Genomic DNA, 19,274 nt, shown 5'->3' on the forward strand with positions numbered 1-19,274 from the left:
CTCCTTTATAAAAGCAGCATACTACCAATGTCACTTCTGCCTTTGAAACATAACAAATAGGCCTTCTTCCCCTACCAGCTGTCCAGCTATTCATGTTAAGTCCCATCTATGATGTCACACTTAAGAATCTGAACCTATCTAACTAATGAGAAATACCAGGCTCAAAGGATATAGAAGCTATTTATCAGGAAATAAGTTGGGTGGTACAAATTTTTCTTTAATGTTTTTATTTATTTTTGAGAGAGACAAACAGAGCATGAATGGGGGAGGAGCACAGAGCCGGACGCAGGACTCGAACCCATGGACCGTGAAATCATGACCTGAGCCAAAGTCCAAAGCTTATTAACCAACTGAGTCACCCAGGCACCCCTGGGTGGCACAAATTTTTTAAGAAAAAAATTTTTTTTTCTTATTATGGAGAATTTCTAACATATAAAAGTGGACAGAATAGTACCAAGAATCCTCATGGAATCAATACCCAGCCTTAGTTTCTACATATGGCCATTCTTATTCCATCTATACCCTCTACACTCCCTATGTAATTCTGAAGCCAATACCAGACTTATTTCAGCCATACATCAGTATGTGCTTAAATCAGTAAAAGGCAAAACTTTTTTATTTTTTTAGATTTCTAAAAAATGTTTATTTTGAGAGAGAGACAGAGAGTGCACACGAGAGTGGGGGGAGTGCAGAGAGGCCAACGTGGGGCTCAAACTTAAAAACTGTGAGATCATGACCTGAGCTAAAGTTGGGCCCTTAACCGACAGAGCCACCCAGGTGCCCCAAAGACAAAACGCTTTAAAAAATACGATGATCAAGTCTAAAAATGTTATTTTTTTTTTGTTAATGCCACTGAACATCCAGTCCTCAAATTTCCAGTTTTCTTAAAGTTTTCTAGTCGAAATCAGGAGCTAAATAAGATTTACATATTATGGTTGATTTGTGTTTTAAGTTTTAACCTACAGATTTCTCCTTTTCTTTTCTCCTTGCAATTTACATATGGAAGAAACTCTACTCATTTTAAAGGTGTTTTTTCTCAGCCTAGCAATTGTTGCTTTAAAATTCTAAATGTAAACTGAAACCTCTGGTCATGAAAAAGTCTTTACTCACACTTTAAAACCAGTTACAGTGAAAAGTTTGAAAATAGTTCAGATGATTTATAAAGAATCTTGATCTTTCTGAATTCAAATGTTTACACTCAGACTCTTGGTACAGATGAAAGATGACAGATTTTCCAGTTTCTTCAAAACATAATTTTTATCATACGCGAGATAAATTATTTCATTCTATAAGTTTAAAACCCTATAATTAGCCAGTGTCACAAATTCACGCCAATTCATTTCTCATTACGTGATGGAGCAATTTTTAACATGAATATTTGATGCTTGAAGACAACAGTTAGAAATTAGTGTTTTACTTGACATCTTTCGGACTCTCAACTCTGTATCTGAACAACATATGTTCTGTCTTGGGGGAAACCGGAATGCGGTGAGTGACAGCGTCCATTAGACAAAGCTATTTTACACTTCAAATCTATCTGCTATAATTAGAGGTTATCTGGAGAAAGTGACAACCATACATTTTAAAACCTGATGGAGAAGAATGAGGCTTTCTTATTCCAGGGTTGATGAGGCTTTTTGTAGAAAAGCCATATAAAACAGGGTTAGACATTTGCACTAAAGCATTTAGCTGGGGTTGTTAGCTTCAAAGATGCAATATTTTAAACTCTGCTTGGAATTTTTTAAATGCCCGTTTTTTATATTACCGTTGTTTTACCTCAAAATGTGTATCAGAGGGTGGCATTCTGCCATTATTTCCAGGGGTCAAAACCCATGCTTAAATCAGCAGAAATGATCCAGGAATCTCAGAAGTGATGTAGATAAGTGAGAAGGAACAGTGGCAGTTTTGAGCTCCAGACTTCATGCCTGACTCCCTACTGAAATAGCCTGAGTCCCTCTATAATCCCACCATTATTTGTGGGAATGAAGTGTGTGGGATTAGCCTTATGATGTAAATAGGAGGAGGCTTGTAAAGACTTTGACTTGTAAAGAGTCAAAGTATCCCAAAATACCAACTCTTTAAATGATCTCAAATACAAAAAAAAAAAAAAAGGGGGGGGGGAACCAGGCTTGTCAAATGAAAAAATGAACTAAAATACATCCTTAAATCATGGGCATTACCAAACAGTGTCTTAGCACATTTCTCAGATCTTTTAAGAACTGGACAAAAGCCCATTATGGCGGCTGTTTTTTAGAATTTCAACCTCTGTGATGTTAAGATTCACTATAAATTGGTTACATGATGTGCACATGGCTTCTTTTTCTTAGCCCTTTATCAATAAAACTGCTATAAACAATCCTAATCTATTTAAGATCATAGAAACTAGAAATTTAACTTGTCATTAAATCCCATGTTTGGCAAAGGAGCTTTCCCTGCCCCATTCTCACCCCCCAGCAGATTTTAAGTTCTTTAAGGTAGAGACTATGTAATTACTATTATTTTTAATAGAGTTGTAATATAAAGTATGCAAATCCTAAGTGTATAGTTTGATTACTTTTACACAAAGTATGTAATCTGATGAATTTTTACTCCATGGTTAAAATTTGATCAAGAAGTTAACCATTTCAGCATCCCAGAAGGTCCCTTGTCCCTTTCCAGTCAAAACCCATCCCTGTTCAGAGGTTATCACCATGTTCATTTCCATTACCACAGACTCATTTTGCCTGTCCTTGAACTTTTATACAAATTAAATCATAAAGAATGATTCAAATCTCAGCTGTCTTCTTTCTAAAGTGTCTTTAAGAAGGCAAAGGCAAGCTCTATGTCTGTCAAATGTAGATGGTAGTAGAGCTTGGTGATTACTAATATTCCACCATCATGTTTCCATTTTTATGTATCGTTTTTCATTTACTCTTATGCCTATGAAATTCATCCCTGTTGACGTGTGGATCAGTGGTTCATCCTTTTTACTGATGTGTAATATACCAGTGTGTGAGTGGAATATAACACAATGTACTTATCTTGAGTACTGCCAGCAGACATTTGGGTTGTTTCCAATTTCTAGATACTATAAATAAAGCAGCCATGAACACTCTGGTATGTGTCTTTTGGTGGACATGTAATTTGTCCTGAGTATACCAAGGAGTGTAACTGCTGGATCACTGGGTAGGTATATATATTTAGCTTTAGTAGGAGCTTTTCCCAGTTTTCCCAGGTGATTTTACAAATTTATACTCTTAACCGCAATGTTAACAACTTCAGCTCATTTATATTCTTGTCAACACTAGGTATTGTCAGTCTTTTTGATTTTAGCTAATCTGGTGGGTATATTAGTATCTCATCATGGTTTTAATTTACCTTTCTCTGATGATTAACGACTTTGAGCACTTTGTCATATGCTTATTAGCCATTGGTTATCCTCTTTTATGACATTCTTAAGCCTTTTAACGGGCAAAAATTCTTGTAGAAGCTTTTTATAAGATATGTGATATTTAGGGGTGCCTGGGTGGCTCAGTCCGTTAAGCATCCAACTTTGGCTCAAGTTATGATATCATGGTTCTTGACTTCAAGCCCCACATCGGGTTCTGTGCTGACAGCTCAGAACCTGGAGCCTGCTTCGGATTCTTTGTCTCCCTCTCTCTCTGCCCCTCCCCCACTTGCACTCTGTCTCTCTTTCAAAAATAAACATTAAGAAAATTTTAAAAAAGATACATGATGTTCAGATACAGAACTTACAGTCCAAAAAATGTCAAGTAAAATATTTATTTCTAATAGTCTTCTCAAATGCTAAATATTTATAGCTGTCCATTACATAATATATTCTGAAAACAAGTTTTTTGTTGAATATATGTCTGAGGTCTACCTTGTCATTCTCTTAACTTTTGACAAGCATTAAACTGGTCAGTGGTGTCCGGTTTAGCAATTTTTTTTTTAATGGTCAATGCTTTGTTTCATTAAGAAATTTTTATCTCTAAGTCATGAAAAGATATTTTCCTGCTTTATAACAAAAACTTTATTCTTTTACCGTTCACATTAAAGTCTACAATTTATTTTTAATTAATTTACATCCTTGTTACAAAATAGACTTTGTTCAACTTCTTCAAGACGGTCTTGAGTATTTTAGGCCTTATGCAACTCTACAAACTTTAGAATGTTTGTCAATTTCCTCACACACATACATACCAACCCTGCTGAGTTTTTGACTGGGATTACACTGAATATATAAGTCTGTTTGGGGAGAACATGTATATTAACCAAACTGAGTTTTCCAACTCATGGGCACAAGAGACTCTGCTACTTTAAATACATTAAGAATCTGCCCAGTGCCACAAATTTTAGGCAGAGAGCAAACAACATTTTCCAAATCTGCTGCAAAGTAACCTAGTCTACAGCATGCTTTGCCTTTTCACTCCTCAGTAGCAGAAATATTAGCATTAATAATGTGTGGGGCTAGACAGCACGTCAGCATTCAGAGAAGGGTCCTGTTGGTCCCACGCTGGTATGATTCTTTATCCTACTTATGAACCCGAGGCCCTGTCTGAGTTAAGTTAGACTATACAGAGAAAAACAAATCATTCTTCTTTGCCTCTACTACCTCCTCTTTGTCTTCTCTATCCTTCAAGAATACTCCAGAATGAAAAGACTGGGAAAAGTAACTCCAAGAGAGAGATCACTGAGGTTATCATTCCAGAGTCGGAGATTTCTTTTCTTCTGTCACTTTCACTGACTTACTCATTCTTCAAAGAGACTGACAGCCTACTGCATCCTTAGTGCTATTGCCTAAGGGCAAGAAAAAGCCCCAGATTTGTATTGCTGGGTTCTTCCCAGGAATCAATGGACCCTAAGGGGGCTCTGAATGGGCTTTAGAGGACTAGTGAAAGCCTCAAATTACATAAACATGTGTATGTGCATTTTTCCAAAAGGGGAGTCACAGTGTTCATCAGATTCTCAAAGGAGCACGAAATTGAAGAAAACAACAACAAAACTCAATCGTGCCCCTTCCATGATGGTAATACGACAATTATGCGTGTTCATGTACATGCATACAAGTGCAGAGGTGGGTGAAATAGAGAATATTTTCGCCAGATGTTACAACAGCTCAGATTCTGCCTAGCCTCCAGTGATAAGCCTAACAACAATTTTTAAAAAGTTAAACCCAAACTCGTGACTATTTCCCTAACTTGCTACATCAAGGTGATCTATCTTTAAGATGATGATGAACCACCTGTCCTTTAAGAAAAAAAAGTGTGTGTGTGTCAATCAGTCAGATCAGCTAAAATCAATGAATTTCATACATGACTTTTTTTTTTTTTTTAAAGTAAGCTCTATGCCCAATGTGGGGCTTGAACTCGCAACATTGAGAGTTGCATGCTCTACTGACTGAGACAGCCAGGCGCCCCTGACATAGTGACTTTGAAGGTTCTGTTCAAAAGAAAATCCAAAGCCTCCCAGGGCTTTGTAGCTATTCCCTGACACATTAAAAGCCACCCAAATTAAAATCCAAGCTTCCTACAGTGGCCAGGTTAATCTTTCTAAATGCCATTTTTATCATGACATTCCTTTTTTCTTCTTTTAAGCAAATTGTGATCTCAAAGGGCTCATCTTAAGGTTTATCTCCACCAGGCTGAAAGCACATTTGAGCTTCTAAGTCCACAACAATCTCTCTTTTTCTTAATATTATGAAAGCATAATGCTGTGTGGCAGGATTCACATGAGCTTGCAGAAAATACAGCTCCGTGGGCCTCAACCCCAGAGATTCTAATTTAGTGGGTCTGGGATGAGACCCATGAATCTGCTTTTTAAAGATCACCTTGGTGACTATAATATACTTCTAGGTCTGGCTGCCTCCCTTTCTGCCATGCACAGAACACAGACTGTCTTGCATTAATGCTTAACCACGCAGGCAGCCCTCACAGAGCACTGTAATCAGAGTATTTATCACATTACTAAACTCCTTAAGGGTAGAAAGCCCTAGAAGCTAAAGTCGTTTAGGAATATGGGATATGCAGAATAAATGTTTATCGAATTAATGAACGTGGGCTCTGAAGCAAGACAAACTTAGACTCTAATCTTGTGCCACCTTGACCTTGAGCAAGTGACTTAACTCTAAGCTTTGGTTTCCTCCTCTGCCAAGTAGGGATAACAAGCACTATCTGACAAGGTTTTTAAGGATTAAACGAATTAATGTAGGGAGAGCATCTAGCATACATCCTGACACACAGTAACAAGTGTTAAATACCTGATCCCTCAAAAAGGGATATTTACACTTTTTCTGTATCCTCCGGATGACTTAGTACGCCCTGTACACAGGACACAATTAATAAACATTTGTTGTCTTAACTACATCAAATACCAGTGGCCTCTTAGACTGGCATTCCACACATACCAGGTACGTGGCCCTGAGATGCTTTTGGAGATATGTCTCGGAGCACAGCATAAATCCAGGATGTATAAAATAGTGGTGCCATGCCATTTTCATCTCCAATTACTGTCTCACTTTTGAATATTCCCACAGAAGTCACAAGCACTCTCTTATCATAGAGCTCAGGAGCTCCAATTGGTTGCTATGCTTTAATAGGTACGATTTTCAAGAAGTTAGCTTGTTTCAGGGTGCGTGGATGCCTCCGTCGGGTAAGCAACTCATTCGTATTCATTTCGGCTCAGGTCATAATCTCACCGTTGTGAGACTGAGCCCCATGTCGGCTCTACGCTGACAGGGTGGAGCCAGCTAGGGATTCCCTCTCTCACTCTCTCTCTGCCCCTCCCTGTGCTCATGCCCTCTCAAAATAAATAAACATTTTAAAAAATGAAAAAAGAAAAGTTGTCATCACACACACAAATTTTTTTTTTTTAATTTAGTTTCTTTTCCTACAGGACTCCCTAACACTACTTTTGTAACTTAATTACTCTATAGCAATGAGTCATGAGCAAAGAAACCAATATATATAGATAGCAGACTCTGCACCATCCTTTCTTTGTAAAAGAAGCTAAGGTGGGTCTGAGTATATAATAAACCACTGAAATCCTTAGTAAGCAAATTCTTAATGCCTCCTTCAAAAAATGTTCTCACCGCGGATACCTTTACTTGAGTTTCTAACCATGTAAAGAAGGGTTTGTACTCTGATGTTGGGGTGGTACTCAAAGTCAAGAAATAAATAAGCGAGCACTAGACATAATTCTAAATTGCTTACAAAATTTGAGGGGCAAGTCATAAAAGTGGTATTTTGAAAGTCACTGAAACAAACACATTTTTAGGCAGTTCCAACTGACTGAAAGACAGCAATACCTTTTTTTAAAAAGTGTTAAGGAAAATGGATTCCAAGAGGCGTCATCAATAAAATATGCCCAACCGAGGAGTTTCAAGTCAATATATTTGTTGGATATTCCTAGTTTTACCAAACACCTCAAATTCTTAAACATTTTTCTCTTAAAGTGAGATCTACACTTTGGCCAAAGTTCTAAAGGTTCCTGTACAAACAAGCAGTCAGACTCAAGAGAAAGTATTATATTGCTGATAAAGTTTTTATTTTAGCAATTAAAATAATGTAAGTTGAAAACCAAATGCAGAAGGTGAGGCAGTTTTTCTTTTCACATGAAACTGAAAACCTATGAGTCCAATGCTAACATCCCCAGGTAAATTTTACATGTATCAAATGTTTAATTCAGGGTTAGCTGAGGAGAAGCGATCTTTCAAACCACAATGATTCTATTCACTCATGAGTCCTGACATCTTTAAATAAAGCCATAAATAAGCAAACCTATGTTACTTTAACAGCTATATGGTTTTTTAAGAGAAGACACTGTTTTCCTACATCTTTAAGTTAATCTGATTAGAAATATTAAAGGTTAAAAATAAAGCATTTAAAGGGGCACCTGGGAGGCTCAGTCGGTTAAACATCTGACTTTGGTTCAGGTCATGAGCTTGTGGCTCTTGAGTTTGAGTTCCGTATTGGGCTGTGAGCTGACAGCTCAGAGCCTGGAGTCTGCTTCGGGTTCTGTGTCTCTCCCTCCCTCTGTCCCTCCCCTGCTTGTGCTCTCTCACAAATAAATAAATATTAAAAAACAAACAAATAAAGCATTTAAAATCAGGGACCAATTATTTCTACTTACATCACTCAGACTACATATTACACTCTTTTATGTTAAATATTAGTACTGTTCCTCAGCTAAACGGTAACATTTGCTTTACATTAATTTTTATCTGTTGGTCAATACATCTTAGAATTCACTTCAATTGGGTCATTGTTTACAAATAGGGTCTAATTCATCTCAGATTTCCAAATTCCTTAATAACTTGCACGTTCCCTTTTAACTCTATTTTGCTCTCTATTAACACAATTAAGCATGCGTAGGTAATAGTTTATTCCAAACAGAAATTTCACTTACATTATCATGTTTAAAAAAACACAACATCTTCAATTCCCGGAAGACCCTTTTGCAAGAGACCAGATTCTGGAAGACGTTGGGCATCTTTTTGAGTGCTACTCTCTTTCCATCTCTTGGATCTGTTACTGACCTAAAGAAGCAATATTTGGGGAGAGGAAAAAAAAAAGAAATCAATTCCAAAGTTTGTTCTCCAATGTTTGAGAGCACGACACTTATCTTTATCTTAAACTACTCAATCCACTTAACAATGTTTAAGGTATCAGTGAGAAAGGTTTTTTAAAAAGTACACACCTATAATCAAAGAGAATGTTTAGCCCATCCAATTCATCTGCCATTTTTTTTTTTAAATCCTTCTCTAAATTTATAAACACCTTTTCTGAGAGATCACTCGGCAATACATCTCTGGTAGGAGGNATTAGTTTTATGCTTTATTTTCAGAACCAAATTCAAGATGGAAGAGACGTTCATTCAGATGTTAATCACATGTAGTTCAACATAAAGACCACAGTCTATTTATTTTGGCTTCTTATAGAAATGGACATCTTTTAGTAATATGGATTTCAGTAGCTAAACAATAGCTGAACTCTTCCTCTCTTCAGAAGTCTGAGAGTCAGCCAGCTCGGGGCTGTAGCTTCAACGTTAAGTAGCTTCCCTTTTGCTTCTTAAAAGGCTCTTGGTATAGAGGTTGCCTTCTGTAGCTTCTTTTAATAGCTCAGTGTCTCCCTTTTTTACCTTTTAGTCTTCTAACACCTATAAAAGCAATTCCTTGAATTATATTTCCTTGTTTGACATACTAGTATGGTTTCCATTTTTCTGACTGAACCCAAATGATACATATTAAATCAAATGAAAGGAAACAAAGCATTAAATTTGTTAAATATGTCCAATTGGCCATTTTGCAAGTGGTTTTCTGTGAATTATCTTTTTTTTTTAATGGTTCAGTAAAGGATTCTAAACTCTTTTTAAAATTTATTTTCGAGAAAGACAGCGAGAGAAAGAGCAAGTGTGGGAGGGGCAGAAAGAGATGGAAAGAGAGAGAATCCCAAGTAGGCTCCACACTGTCAGCATGGAGCCTGACTTGGGGTTTGAACTCAGGAACCTGTGAGATCATGACCTGAGCCAAAATCAAGAGTCAGGTGCTTCACCAACTGAGCCACCCAGGTGCCCCCATGAATTATCTTAAAGCTTTTGCCCCTACTACCCATCACCTGCGAATGGCTATCCCTGTAGAATTTATTCCTGTCAAATTTATTTTGGTGATTCCAGCTGTCATTCTTGGCTACCATTATCTTTCAGTTCCTGTTTCAGCCATCAATGCTTTGGCTGTCTCTCCTGGACTTGTTTCATTTAAAAGTCTGATTTATAGGTCATCAATGACTTGATCCAAATTATTAATTAAAGTTCAGAACAGGACAGAACAGATAGGCAACAGATATAACACGAGAAATCACCTATGAGACCAGCATCCAATTATTATTAAAAATTATTTAATTATCCATAATCACTCAGTTTACTTTTTATCCTGTCCACAAGAAATCAGACACTCATCAAACTGCCTTCCTAAAAATGAAGCATTCCTGTCCTCTACCAACCTGTCTAAAAACTATATAAACCATGACTTCATAAATGAATCTTAGTGATCACTACTTCTTTTCCTACATGCTCATGAAACTCTTAAATGGTGCATTCTAGTATTTTTAAGCAGTACGAGGACTCTTTCTCCTAATGACTGAAAATTTGGTAAAATAATGAAGAATTATAATTTTTAAGTCTTCAATAGCTGGAATTGTAATTCAACTAAGAGAACCTATCGTGCCTGACTACTGCTTAGAAAATACCAACCCAGTGCTTGCTTTGGCAGCAAATACTAAATCTACTAAATATAAGTATACTAAAATTGGAATGTAGCAGAGATTAGCATGGCCCCTGTGCAAGGATGACATGCAAATTAGGCATACGTCCCATATTAAAAAAAAACAAAAACAAAAACAAACACCAACCCCGATCCACAACACTCTTAAAAATCCACATAAACCTGGTAAATAAAACAGGAAGGAAACTGACTATAGTATTATATTCAACCTGTTAATTTTTTTTTCTGTTTAACACACCACTTCTTCTATTTTTAATTTTTTTGTTTTTTCAATGTTTATTTATTTTTGAGAGAGAGAGCGTGCAATCAGGAGAGGGGCAGACAGAAGAAAAGAGAGAATCCCAAGCAGGCTCCATGCGGTCAGCACAGAGCCCAACGCAGGCCTCAATCTCACGAACCAGAAGATCATGTCCTGAGCCGAAATCAAGAGTCAGAAGCTTAACCAACTGAGCCACCTAGGCGCCGCCTACATACCATTTCTGTAACGAAATACTAGAAGATAGAAATGTCAATGATCTATATAGCAAGGAAGGAATATTCTGGACCACATATTACGTTTAGTTGTCAATGTCTTTTGAGACTTCTTTAATGTAAGACGGTTACCCAGCATAACTCAGAAGCGGTGCCTCCTCAGTGCATCGCACGAGGAGGCGCATGATGTCAATCTTCCCCACTTCTGGTGACCTTTGATCACTTGGATGAGGTGTCTGTGGGGCTGCCACATTGCCAAATTACTATGTTTTCCCTTTCTAATCGTGTAATTGTTCTATTCCTCATCAAACTCTGACCCATTACCTTGAGTCTCCAATGACAACTTCTGCCTGAATCAACTATTACTATAATGGTTGCCAAATGGTACATTAATAATTTTAGCATCTCTAAAGAGCTAGCCTACACAATAATTATTAGTTTTAAAGGAGGGAATTCATTTAACACAGTGCCCTTTCCAGAGGCCTCATACAGCAATCCTTCCCAACGCCAGACTTCATATTGGTCCTGACTCTACCGTGGTACGGAAAGCGACTCTAAACCCACTCCTGGCTCAAAGGTTAGTACCGTGCTTTACAATGTTTTAAGGCAAAATTCACAAAGCGGCATTTTATTATTCATGCAAAAGCCAGTCATGCTTGTGGCTGGTAACAATATAACTGTAATGAATGTGAATGGCTGTGCAGTAATTTCACGCCATGTTGAGTTTGTTCTCTCTTAACTTGAGGTAGCAGATGCTTTAGTTCAGCACAAACAGTACCACAGAACACAGATAAGTGTGGAAGCCTGTTACACAGGAATTCTTTTATTTTCTTTGTTACTGAAAGGCTTGTGGTGCTTAGTTTCTCTGCTGCTGCAATACCCTGGTTATTCCAACTGTACTTGTTAATGAAGCCCCGGCTATAGAGATAATGAACTAACATTTAGGGCAACTTTCCTTGTTTCGGGGGGGAAAAAAAAAGGAGCCATCCTTTGATCTAGAATTCACTTACTGGTCAGTTGTTTTCTCTACTAAGCACTGGATGTCCTAAATAAAACAGTGCATCTGTCATTTCACCTGATTATCTTCAGAAGCAGTCAAGTTACACGAAAATAGGTATTTCTTTCTTAAGTTTTAAATCAATGTGTGATTCTGCAAACAGTATATTAAAGATACAGTTATAAGGGTTATGAAAAAAGAATTCTTTCTTATATCTGCCCGGAGTATATTAGTCCTTCTCTACCTTTAAAACACAAGTTCAACTTTTTTAAGTAGCCAGAAGGATGCCACAGGCCATTCTTCAGAGAAGTATAGTTAGCCCAAAGAGTACGAAACCAAAAATAGGAAGCTTTTTGGATCTGGTGGGGTCATTTTGTTGTAGAGATCTCTTAATCCCAGGGAACTCGGACCATTGCCACAAATCTGCTTAAATTACGGAAAAGCAGAAGGGTTAAATGACACAAGAGTGAAAGTGACTGGAAATACATTTTGAGACATTAGAACCTTACATTACAACCTTTTTAAAGAATCTCCAAGAAATTATATGCTCCTCATTTATTTTATGTGAAGAATCTTTTCTCCACGTGGGTTTCTGATATAGGCTTTTAAACTATCGAAGCAAATAAATAGTTTATAATGAGAGTGTTTAAGATTGAGAAAATCAGGTTCTTCTAATTCTATTCACATAAACTTGTAATCAGCAATCTTCTATTTTTGCCATCCACACTACAATTACTACGTCAACCGTACCAATAAAGAACACATCTCAGTAAAGGAACCTCCTAACTAGACTCTAAATATTTAGATTATTGCCTTCGTATTCACTTTGAAATTCATTTCCTTAAAAGTTATTTTTACTTGTATTTAGATTAAGTCTGCCCGAGAAAACAATAGCAAACTATGAGGTAAAATTTCTGACAACGAATATGTCTAAATAATGTACCTTAGCCCTTATATGCTCAAGGACACTATAAGTTAAGGAATAAGGAATTTATTTTTACATCTCTTTGGTCTTTCTAACCAAAATTTTAACAGGCTACAGTTAGTGTATACTTTACAGAGTTGCACACTATTTAGAGGAATAAACTTTCTAGTCTTCCCTGCCTCTCCCCAAAAACACATGAAACAAGATTCTCATATTTAGGTAATTTGTTCCATTGGTTTGATGTTTGTTTGTTGGTTTTTCTTTTATGTTTCCTCAAATTTGGTATTTGCTGAGTTAGCTCTCTAGAAGAAATCCTTTTCCTTTTTTTTTTCAAGATCCTCCTAAAATGATCCCAAATTTGTTAATCTGATATTTACAAGGTAAAGAGGCCTTATGCAATTGCTAAACCAAAGCAGTGAAATGGTTTGTTCTTTTTCTCATATCCTAGCATGCCAGTATTGAGCAGAAGCAGCAAAACACCTACATTTAATTGAAAGTGTTAAATATGAACGTCAATATCCCCTTCAACATCCCACAGTTGAAACTCTGTGTTTCAACAAGTATATATAGCAATGCTCCCAGCAGGTGAGATATACTTGGACCAATCTGATCCATAGTGAGACCCCCAGGGGTGGTGATAAGGGAGGAGAAATCAGGAACAGACAGATCATCCAATATTCGGCTATCATGTTTCTTTTCAAATACTTGTTACCAGTGAAGAAGATCTAACTTTTAAGACCCAAATTCCCTACCAATAATCATTGGTTGAGTTAAAATACAGGTGGAAAAATACTTTTATACAAATTCTTATTGAGTTGAGAACATTTTATTGTTCTTCAGACCATGGATTAATTATAATTAGTTCCATCCTTACTGCAGATGCTGGGAAAGACACAGAGATTCTTACCCCTCAGTCACTGTCAAATATCTTTGTGATATTTGAGTATGGCTTGCCTGCAGTAAAGTTGCCACACGGTCTTTTCAATAGGGATTTTCTCATGTTAGAGGGTGAACATGACCCAGCCTAGCCTGCCAAGTCTAGGAAGTTTTCATGGCCCACTAGCCACAGTCCTCTCCTAGAAACAGACCCATGAATATTGTATGGGAAGGAAAACCGCCTGCAACTAAAGTAAGGTTTCTGTGCAAAGTCACAAAGGGAAAAAATTCACAACTGCATCTTCTTCTTACAAATTAATAGTTTGTGGCAAAAAGAAGTTATAGAAGATAACTAAACCTATGTCACACACAAAATATAAAGGAATATGAAGACTTTTTTTAAAGAATGGCAATTTTTGGTTGCACTTTAGGTTTATAAATACAGAAGACACCAAATGAAAGAAAAGAATGGTTTTATTCACACAGTAGGTTTTTAACAGTATGGTTTTGTTGATGTCAAAAAATTGTACTGAATTTAGAAATACAAAGTTCAAAAGGTCATTTTTAATGACTTTTTCTGATTTTAGTGGCTAATATTTTGATAATTACTTAACATAAAATTTAGGTCTCAATATGTTGTTAGTTAAAAGCAAACTGAACATACCAACCAATATACTAATAAAATGCAAGTTTTGAAATAAAAAGGAACATTTAAATATGATTTGGATTTATGGTTATAAATCAAATGTCCCTATTTTTTAGGAATCTATACTTAAGTATATATAGGTGAAATGACATGAGATTTAAGATTTGTTTTAAAATATTTCAGGGGCGCCTGGGTGGCTTAGTCGGTTAAGCGTCCGACTTTCACTTAGGTCATGATCTCGTGGTTCGTTAGTTCAAGCCCCGCGTCGGGCTCTGTGCTGACTGCCAGCTCAGAGCCTGGACCCTGTTTCAGAGTCTGTGATTCCCTCTCTCTCTGACCCTCCCCTGCTCACACTGTCTCTCTCTCTCTCCTAGAAATAAATAAAACATTTTAAAAAAATAAAATATTTCATTAAAGGGGCGCCTGGGTGGCTTAGTCGGTTAAGCATCCGACTTTTGCTTAGGTTATGATCTCGCGGATCCTGGGTTCGAGCCCCACATCGGGCTCTGTGCTGACTGCCAGCTCAGAGCCTGGAGCCTGTTTCAGTCTGTGACTCCTCTCTCTGACCTTCCCCTGCTCACGCTATCTCTCTCTCTTTCTCTCTCTCTCTCTCCTAGAAATAAATAAAACATTAAAAAAAATAAAATAAAATATTTCATTAGAAAGCATTGTTGAGGTAAATGAAGTAAATGTTGACAATTCCTGAATCTAGTGGTTGGTATAATGGGGTCAAACTATTCAAAAATAAAGAAAATATATGTTTGAAAAAATTTCCAAATAAAAGCACTGAAATTTAAAAAAATGTTTAAATACTATTTACAATATAAAAAATATCCAGTATCTTTGATTAAAGCTAACAAAAGCTAAGTAAGCAAGACTTCTACACAAAAAGACTAAAAAAGCATTGAAATTGGGGTGGCTGGGTGGCTCAGTTGGTTAAGCGTCTGACTTCGGCTCAGGTCATGATCTCAGTTTGTGGGTTTGAGCCCCGCATCAGGCTCTGTGCTGACAGCTCAGAGCCTGGAGCCTATTTCAGATTCTGTCTCTCTCTCTCTCTGACCCTCCCCTGTTCTCGCTCTCAGAAATAAACAAAACATTAAAAAAAGATTTCTAAAAGAAACCATTGAAATTAAAGATATATATAAATGGAGAGACATACCATATTCATGGGCTAGAAAACTCAATATTATGAAAATTTCAATTCTCCCCAAACTGACTTGTAGATTCAGTGAAATTTCAATCACAGCCCAAAATGGTTTTCTTTTTGTGGAACTAGAGAAATTAGTTCTAAAGTCTTTATGGAAATGCACAGAGGCCACAGACTGCTAAGACACTCTTGAAGAGCAAGGTGAGAAAAACTGCTCTACCACATACGAAAACGTATCATAAAACTACAATAGTTTAGATGGTGTGATTTTGGTGCAATGGACCAATGAAATAGAAATGTGACCCAGAAACCAATTCTTCAGCTTCAAACCCATCTGTCTGAACACAATACTGTAATAACGGGGCTTTGACTGCCAACCACATTTTGGTTTTGCCAACTAGCTCCATGTTAGGCTCTGCCAATAGGGGGCTTTGGAGGGGACTACAAGCATGGAGGAGGAAAAGGGGGCCCTTCCTTCGTGCTTCCTGTCTCTTGTTCCTGTGTCAACCTAGCAACGCTTCTTCACTCCCAGCAGTGGCAGCGCCTTTCTATAACCGCAGCTGAACCCAGTTTATAGTTTCCTCACCTGCAGAACCAGCCTCATTGCCTCTTCTACCCCAGATACCAGCACTAGTGAGTTCGCGTCCTCTCCTCAGATGTCTGAATTTCTGCTGCATGGGGTCCAAGTCCTAATAAATTTGACCTCTTCAATGATATTCCTCTAGCCATAGCTAGAGGTAGCTGTTACTTCCATGATACCTTAGGGTTCCCTTCTGGTCTTTTTAATGACCTACAACTTTACAGCTAATTAGCATCTGCCCCCACGTTAAACTGTTTAAACAACTGGTATGGTTTCTTTCTCCTGGACCCTGACCGGTACAACATTCTTTTCAATGTGTGGTCCTAGAATAATGAGATATCATGTGGAAAAACAGAATGAATCTTCGTCCTTACTTCACTCCATCCACAAAAATATATTCCAGGTGGACTCCAGATATAAATATGAAAAGCAAAATCATACGGCTTTTAGGAGATAACATAGAGAAGAATATCATCATGACATTGCGGCAGGGAAAGATTTCTTCAATAGAACACGAAAAGCACAAATCATAATGCAGAAGAAAAACTCATATATTTGACTACTTTAAAATCAAGAACTTCTTTTCATTATCTGTACATTAAGAGTAAAAATGCAAGTTCTACAGAAGATGCTTGTAACACATATATAAGGAACAAAGCATTTATCCAGATACATGCAGAACTCCTACACATCAATTTTTAAAAAGGGCTTGAATGGGCATTTTACTAAACAGAACAATCCAAATGGCCTATAAACATATGAAAAGGATGTTAACCTTATTAGTCATTTCGGAAATGAAAACCACAGCAAGCAAGTACTATAAAACCACCAACATGGCTAATATTAAAAAGACAGACGATACGAAACTTTTGGCAAATATGTGGGGCATGGCAATTCTTATAGACTGCTAGTAGGAATTTAAATTGGGATAATCACTATGGGAAACAGGTTGGCTTTATATACTAAACTGGGGACATGACTACACTGTGACCCAGCAATCTCATTCCGAGGTATACACCCCCAAAGGAATATGCACACCTATCACTTAAACATACAAGTGTGTTCATGGCAACACTGTGAGTACCCTTAAAACTGGAAACAATCCAAATATCCATGAACAGAACAGAACAACAAATAGTTGTGTCATAAGAAAACTCTACAGGAGCTAAAATGAACTACTGCTACATGCAACAACACAGAAGAACATTATACACATAATTCTGAAGAACAACAACAAAGTCACAAATAATAGTGTAAGATTTCATTTCTACAATATTAAAAATAAAAAGCAAAGTCGAACTCTAATGTTTAATGTATACTTAGGAGACAGAAACTATTAAAAAAAGGAAATAGTTACCATAAAAGCCAGGATAGTGATTATCTTAGAGGAGGAGACAATGATGGGAAGGGAGCAGAGGGGACTTATGGGTACCAGCAATGCCCTATATTTCTCACAGGACTCATGGCTATGTAGATGTATACTTTGTGATAAATAAAAAAAGCGATATATTTTGTATACGCTTCTGTATTTGTGTTATTATATAACTGAAAAGATAAAGACAAGCTTCTCAGTTAGAAACTGGAACATAAAAAGGTACTTCAGGTTGAAATTACTACAATGAGTAATTTTTAAAGGGGACAATTCTGGGGCACCTGAGGGGCTCAGTCGGTTAAGTGTCCAATTCTTTTGACTTTGGCTGTGGTCACGATCTCATAGTTCTTGAGTTCAAGCCTCGTGTTGGGCTCTGCACTAACAGTATGGAGGTTGCATGGGATTCTCTGTCTCCCCCTCTCTCTGCCCTTTCCCTGCTTGTGATCTCTCTCTCAAAATTAAAAAAAGAAGACAATTCTCTTCATAAAGATACAAATCCATACCAGCCCAATGAATTTTGTCATATATTTCCCTGTACCACTGATTTATTCTGCAGAGAGGAGTATGCCTCATATCTTTCATATGTTTTGGTAGAATTCCAAAGGAATTTACTTAAAAAAACAAACATTTTCTTCATCATTACACAAGAATATGCTATTAAGAAACATTCCACAGGAGAGTGCTATCAGCAGTATTATGGCAGAGCTAAGTCCCATCCCTAATCTAGTCACAATCTCCTAACTACTTCCAGTGTTAAGCAAAATGCTGAAGCAGCTACAATATATACATGTGCTTCAGGTTTTTAATTAGTGAGCCCTTTAAAAATAACCAAAACCAAAAATATTGCAAATACAAAGCAGGAGGCAAGATTCCCAGCTGTGGCAAAATGAAGAGGTCAGCAAATCCTCTCCCCTCAAAACAATTATAAAACTGGACAAAAATGTCAAAAACAAACCATTTCAGGACTCCAGAAGATAACCAAAGTCAAACCACCAACTCAAAAGTGTTTATTTATGAAAGACTGTGGAACTTTGGGTAAGAACAATGAAAGTCAAGTGCTGCTATTGCTTGGGCGGCTCCTTCCTCACCCCCACCGCCCCACCCAAGCACAGACCATGCAGTCCATGCAGTAGTTGGCCCTGAACACCAGCAGCTTCGTTGTGTGAAGTTGCTGATGTGATGTGAAGGGGAGTATTGAACTCCAGTGGAAAAGAAAAGAGAAAGCCTACGGCTCTGCAAGTCTGAGGTTGCTATCCCAGCTGGGAAATGAGATAGACTAACACAGATCCAGAAATTTAACAAGGGGATTCTGGAAAGGAGAGCCATAGTGGCCTACGTAAACTCTCCACATGTTGCTGGCTAACTGATGGCTCAGAGCTGACCTGAGAGGGCCTACGCTCTGCACATACCCATGGCTGCCTGAGAGACTTCCCAAGTATAAAGGGAAGAACGGAGAGGCTCCACAGAAAATAAAAACTGGGTATACTTGAAAACCAGATGAGCGTGCTTGCTTTGGCAGCTCATATACTAAAATTGGAACGATACAGAGAAGATTAGCATGGCCCCTGTGCAAGGATGACATGCAAATTCNTAAAAAAAAAACAAAAAAAAAACCAGATGAGCTCCCTAACGTACAAAGGACAAAAGCCCTACTGGCTTAAGATGTCTGAGCACGACCTTTAACCAATCAGTGGCTGACCGCTAAGCTTCACAGACACAAGAGGCACCCCAAGAAGGCCAGGATAAAAATTAAGTTTAAAAAACCCAAGCAGACTTGAGTGGCCGCACCCCATGGGGGAGAAAGAGTGTGTACCTTAAGTCCGATCAAAATACTTAAATACAGGGGCGCCTGGGTGGCTTAGTCGGTTAAGCGTCCGACTTTCGCTTAGGTCATGATCTCGCAGTTCGTGGGTTCGAGCCCCGCGTCGGGCTCTGTGCTGACTGCCAGCTCAGAGCCTGGAGCCTGTTTCAGTCTGTGACTCCCTCTCTTTCTGACCCTCCC

General features: G+C 37.7%; 1 protein-coding gene, 1 non-coding gene and 1 pseudogene across 2 annotated transcripts in view; 2 read left to right on the forward strand and 1 right to left on the reverse strand.

Annotated features, from left to right (window-relative positions):
• Positions 1 to 19,274, reverse strand: part of NLK (nemo like kinase) — a 168,432-nt gene that overhangs the window by 66,818 nt on the left and 82,340 nt on the right. Inside the window, exon 2 of the mRNA XM_077749691.1 lies at positions 8,386 to 8,515. Coding sequence (XP_077605817.1) covers positions 8,386 to 8,515 — 130 coding nt within the window. The remainder of the gene's footprint in view (positions 1 to 8,385; positions 8,516 to 19,274) is intronic.
• Positions 10,257 to 10,356, forward strand: LOC144219834 (U6 spliceosomal RNA; annotated as a pseudogene).
• Positions 18,776 to 18,883, forward strand: LOC144219829 (U6 spliceosomal RNA). The gene has a single exon (XR_013331506.1). It is a non-coding gene; the product is annotated as a U6 spliceosomal RNA (small nuclear RNA).

The sequence above is a fragment of the Crocuta crocuta genome, unplaced genomic scaffold, assembly GCF_008692635.1.
Source record: "Crocuta crocuta isolate KB4526 unplaced genomic scaffold, BGI_CrCroc_1.0 scaffold149, whole genome shotgun sequence".
NCBI lineage: Eukaryota > Metazoa > Chordata > Mammalia > Carnivora > Hyaenidae > Crocuta > Crocuta crocuta.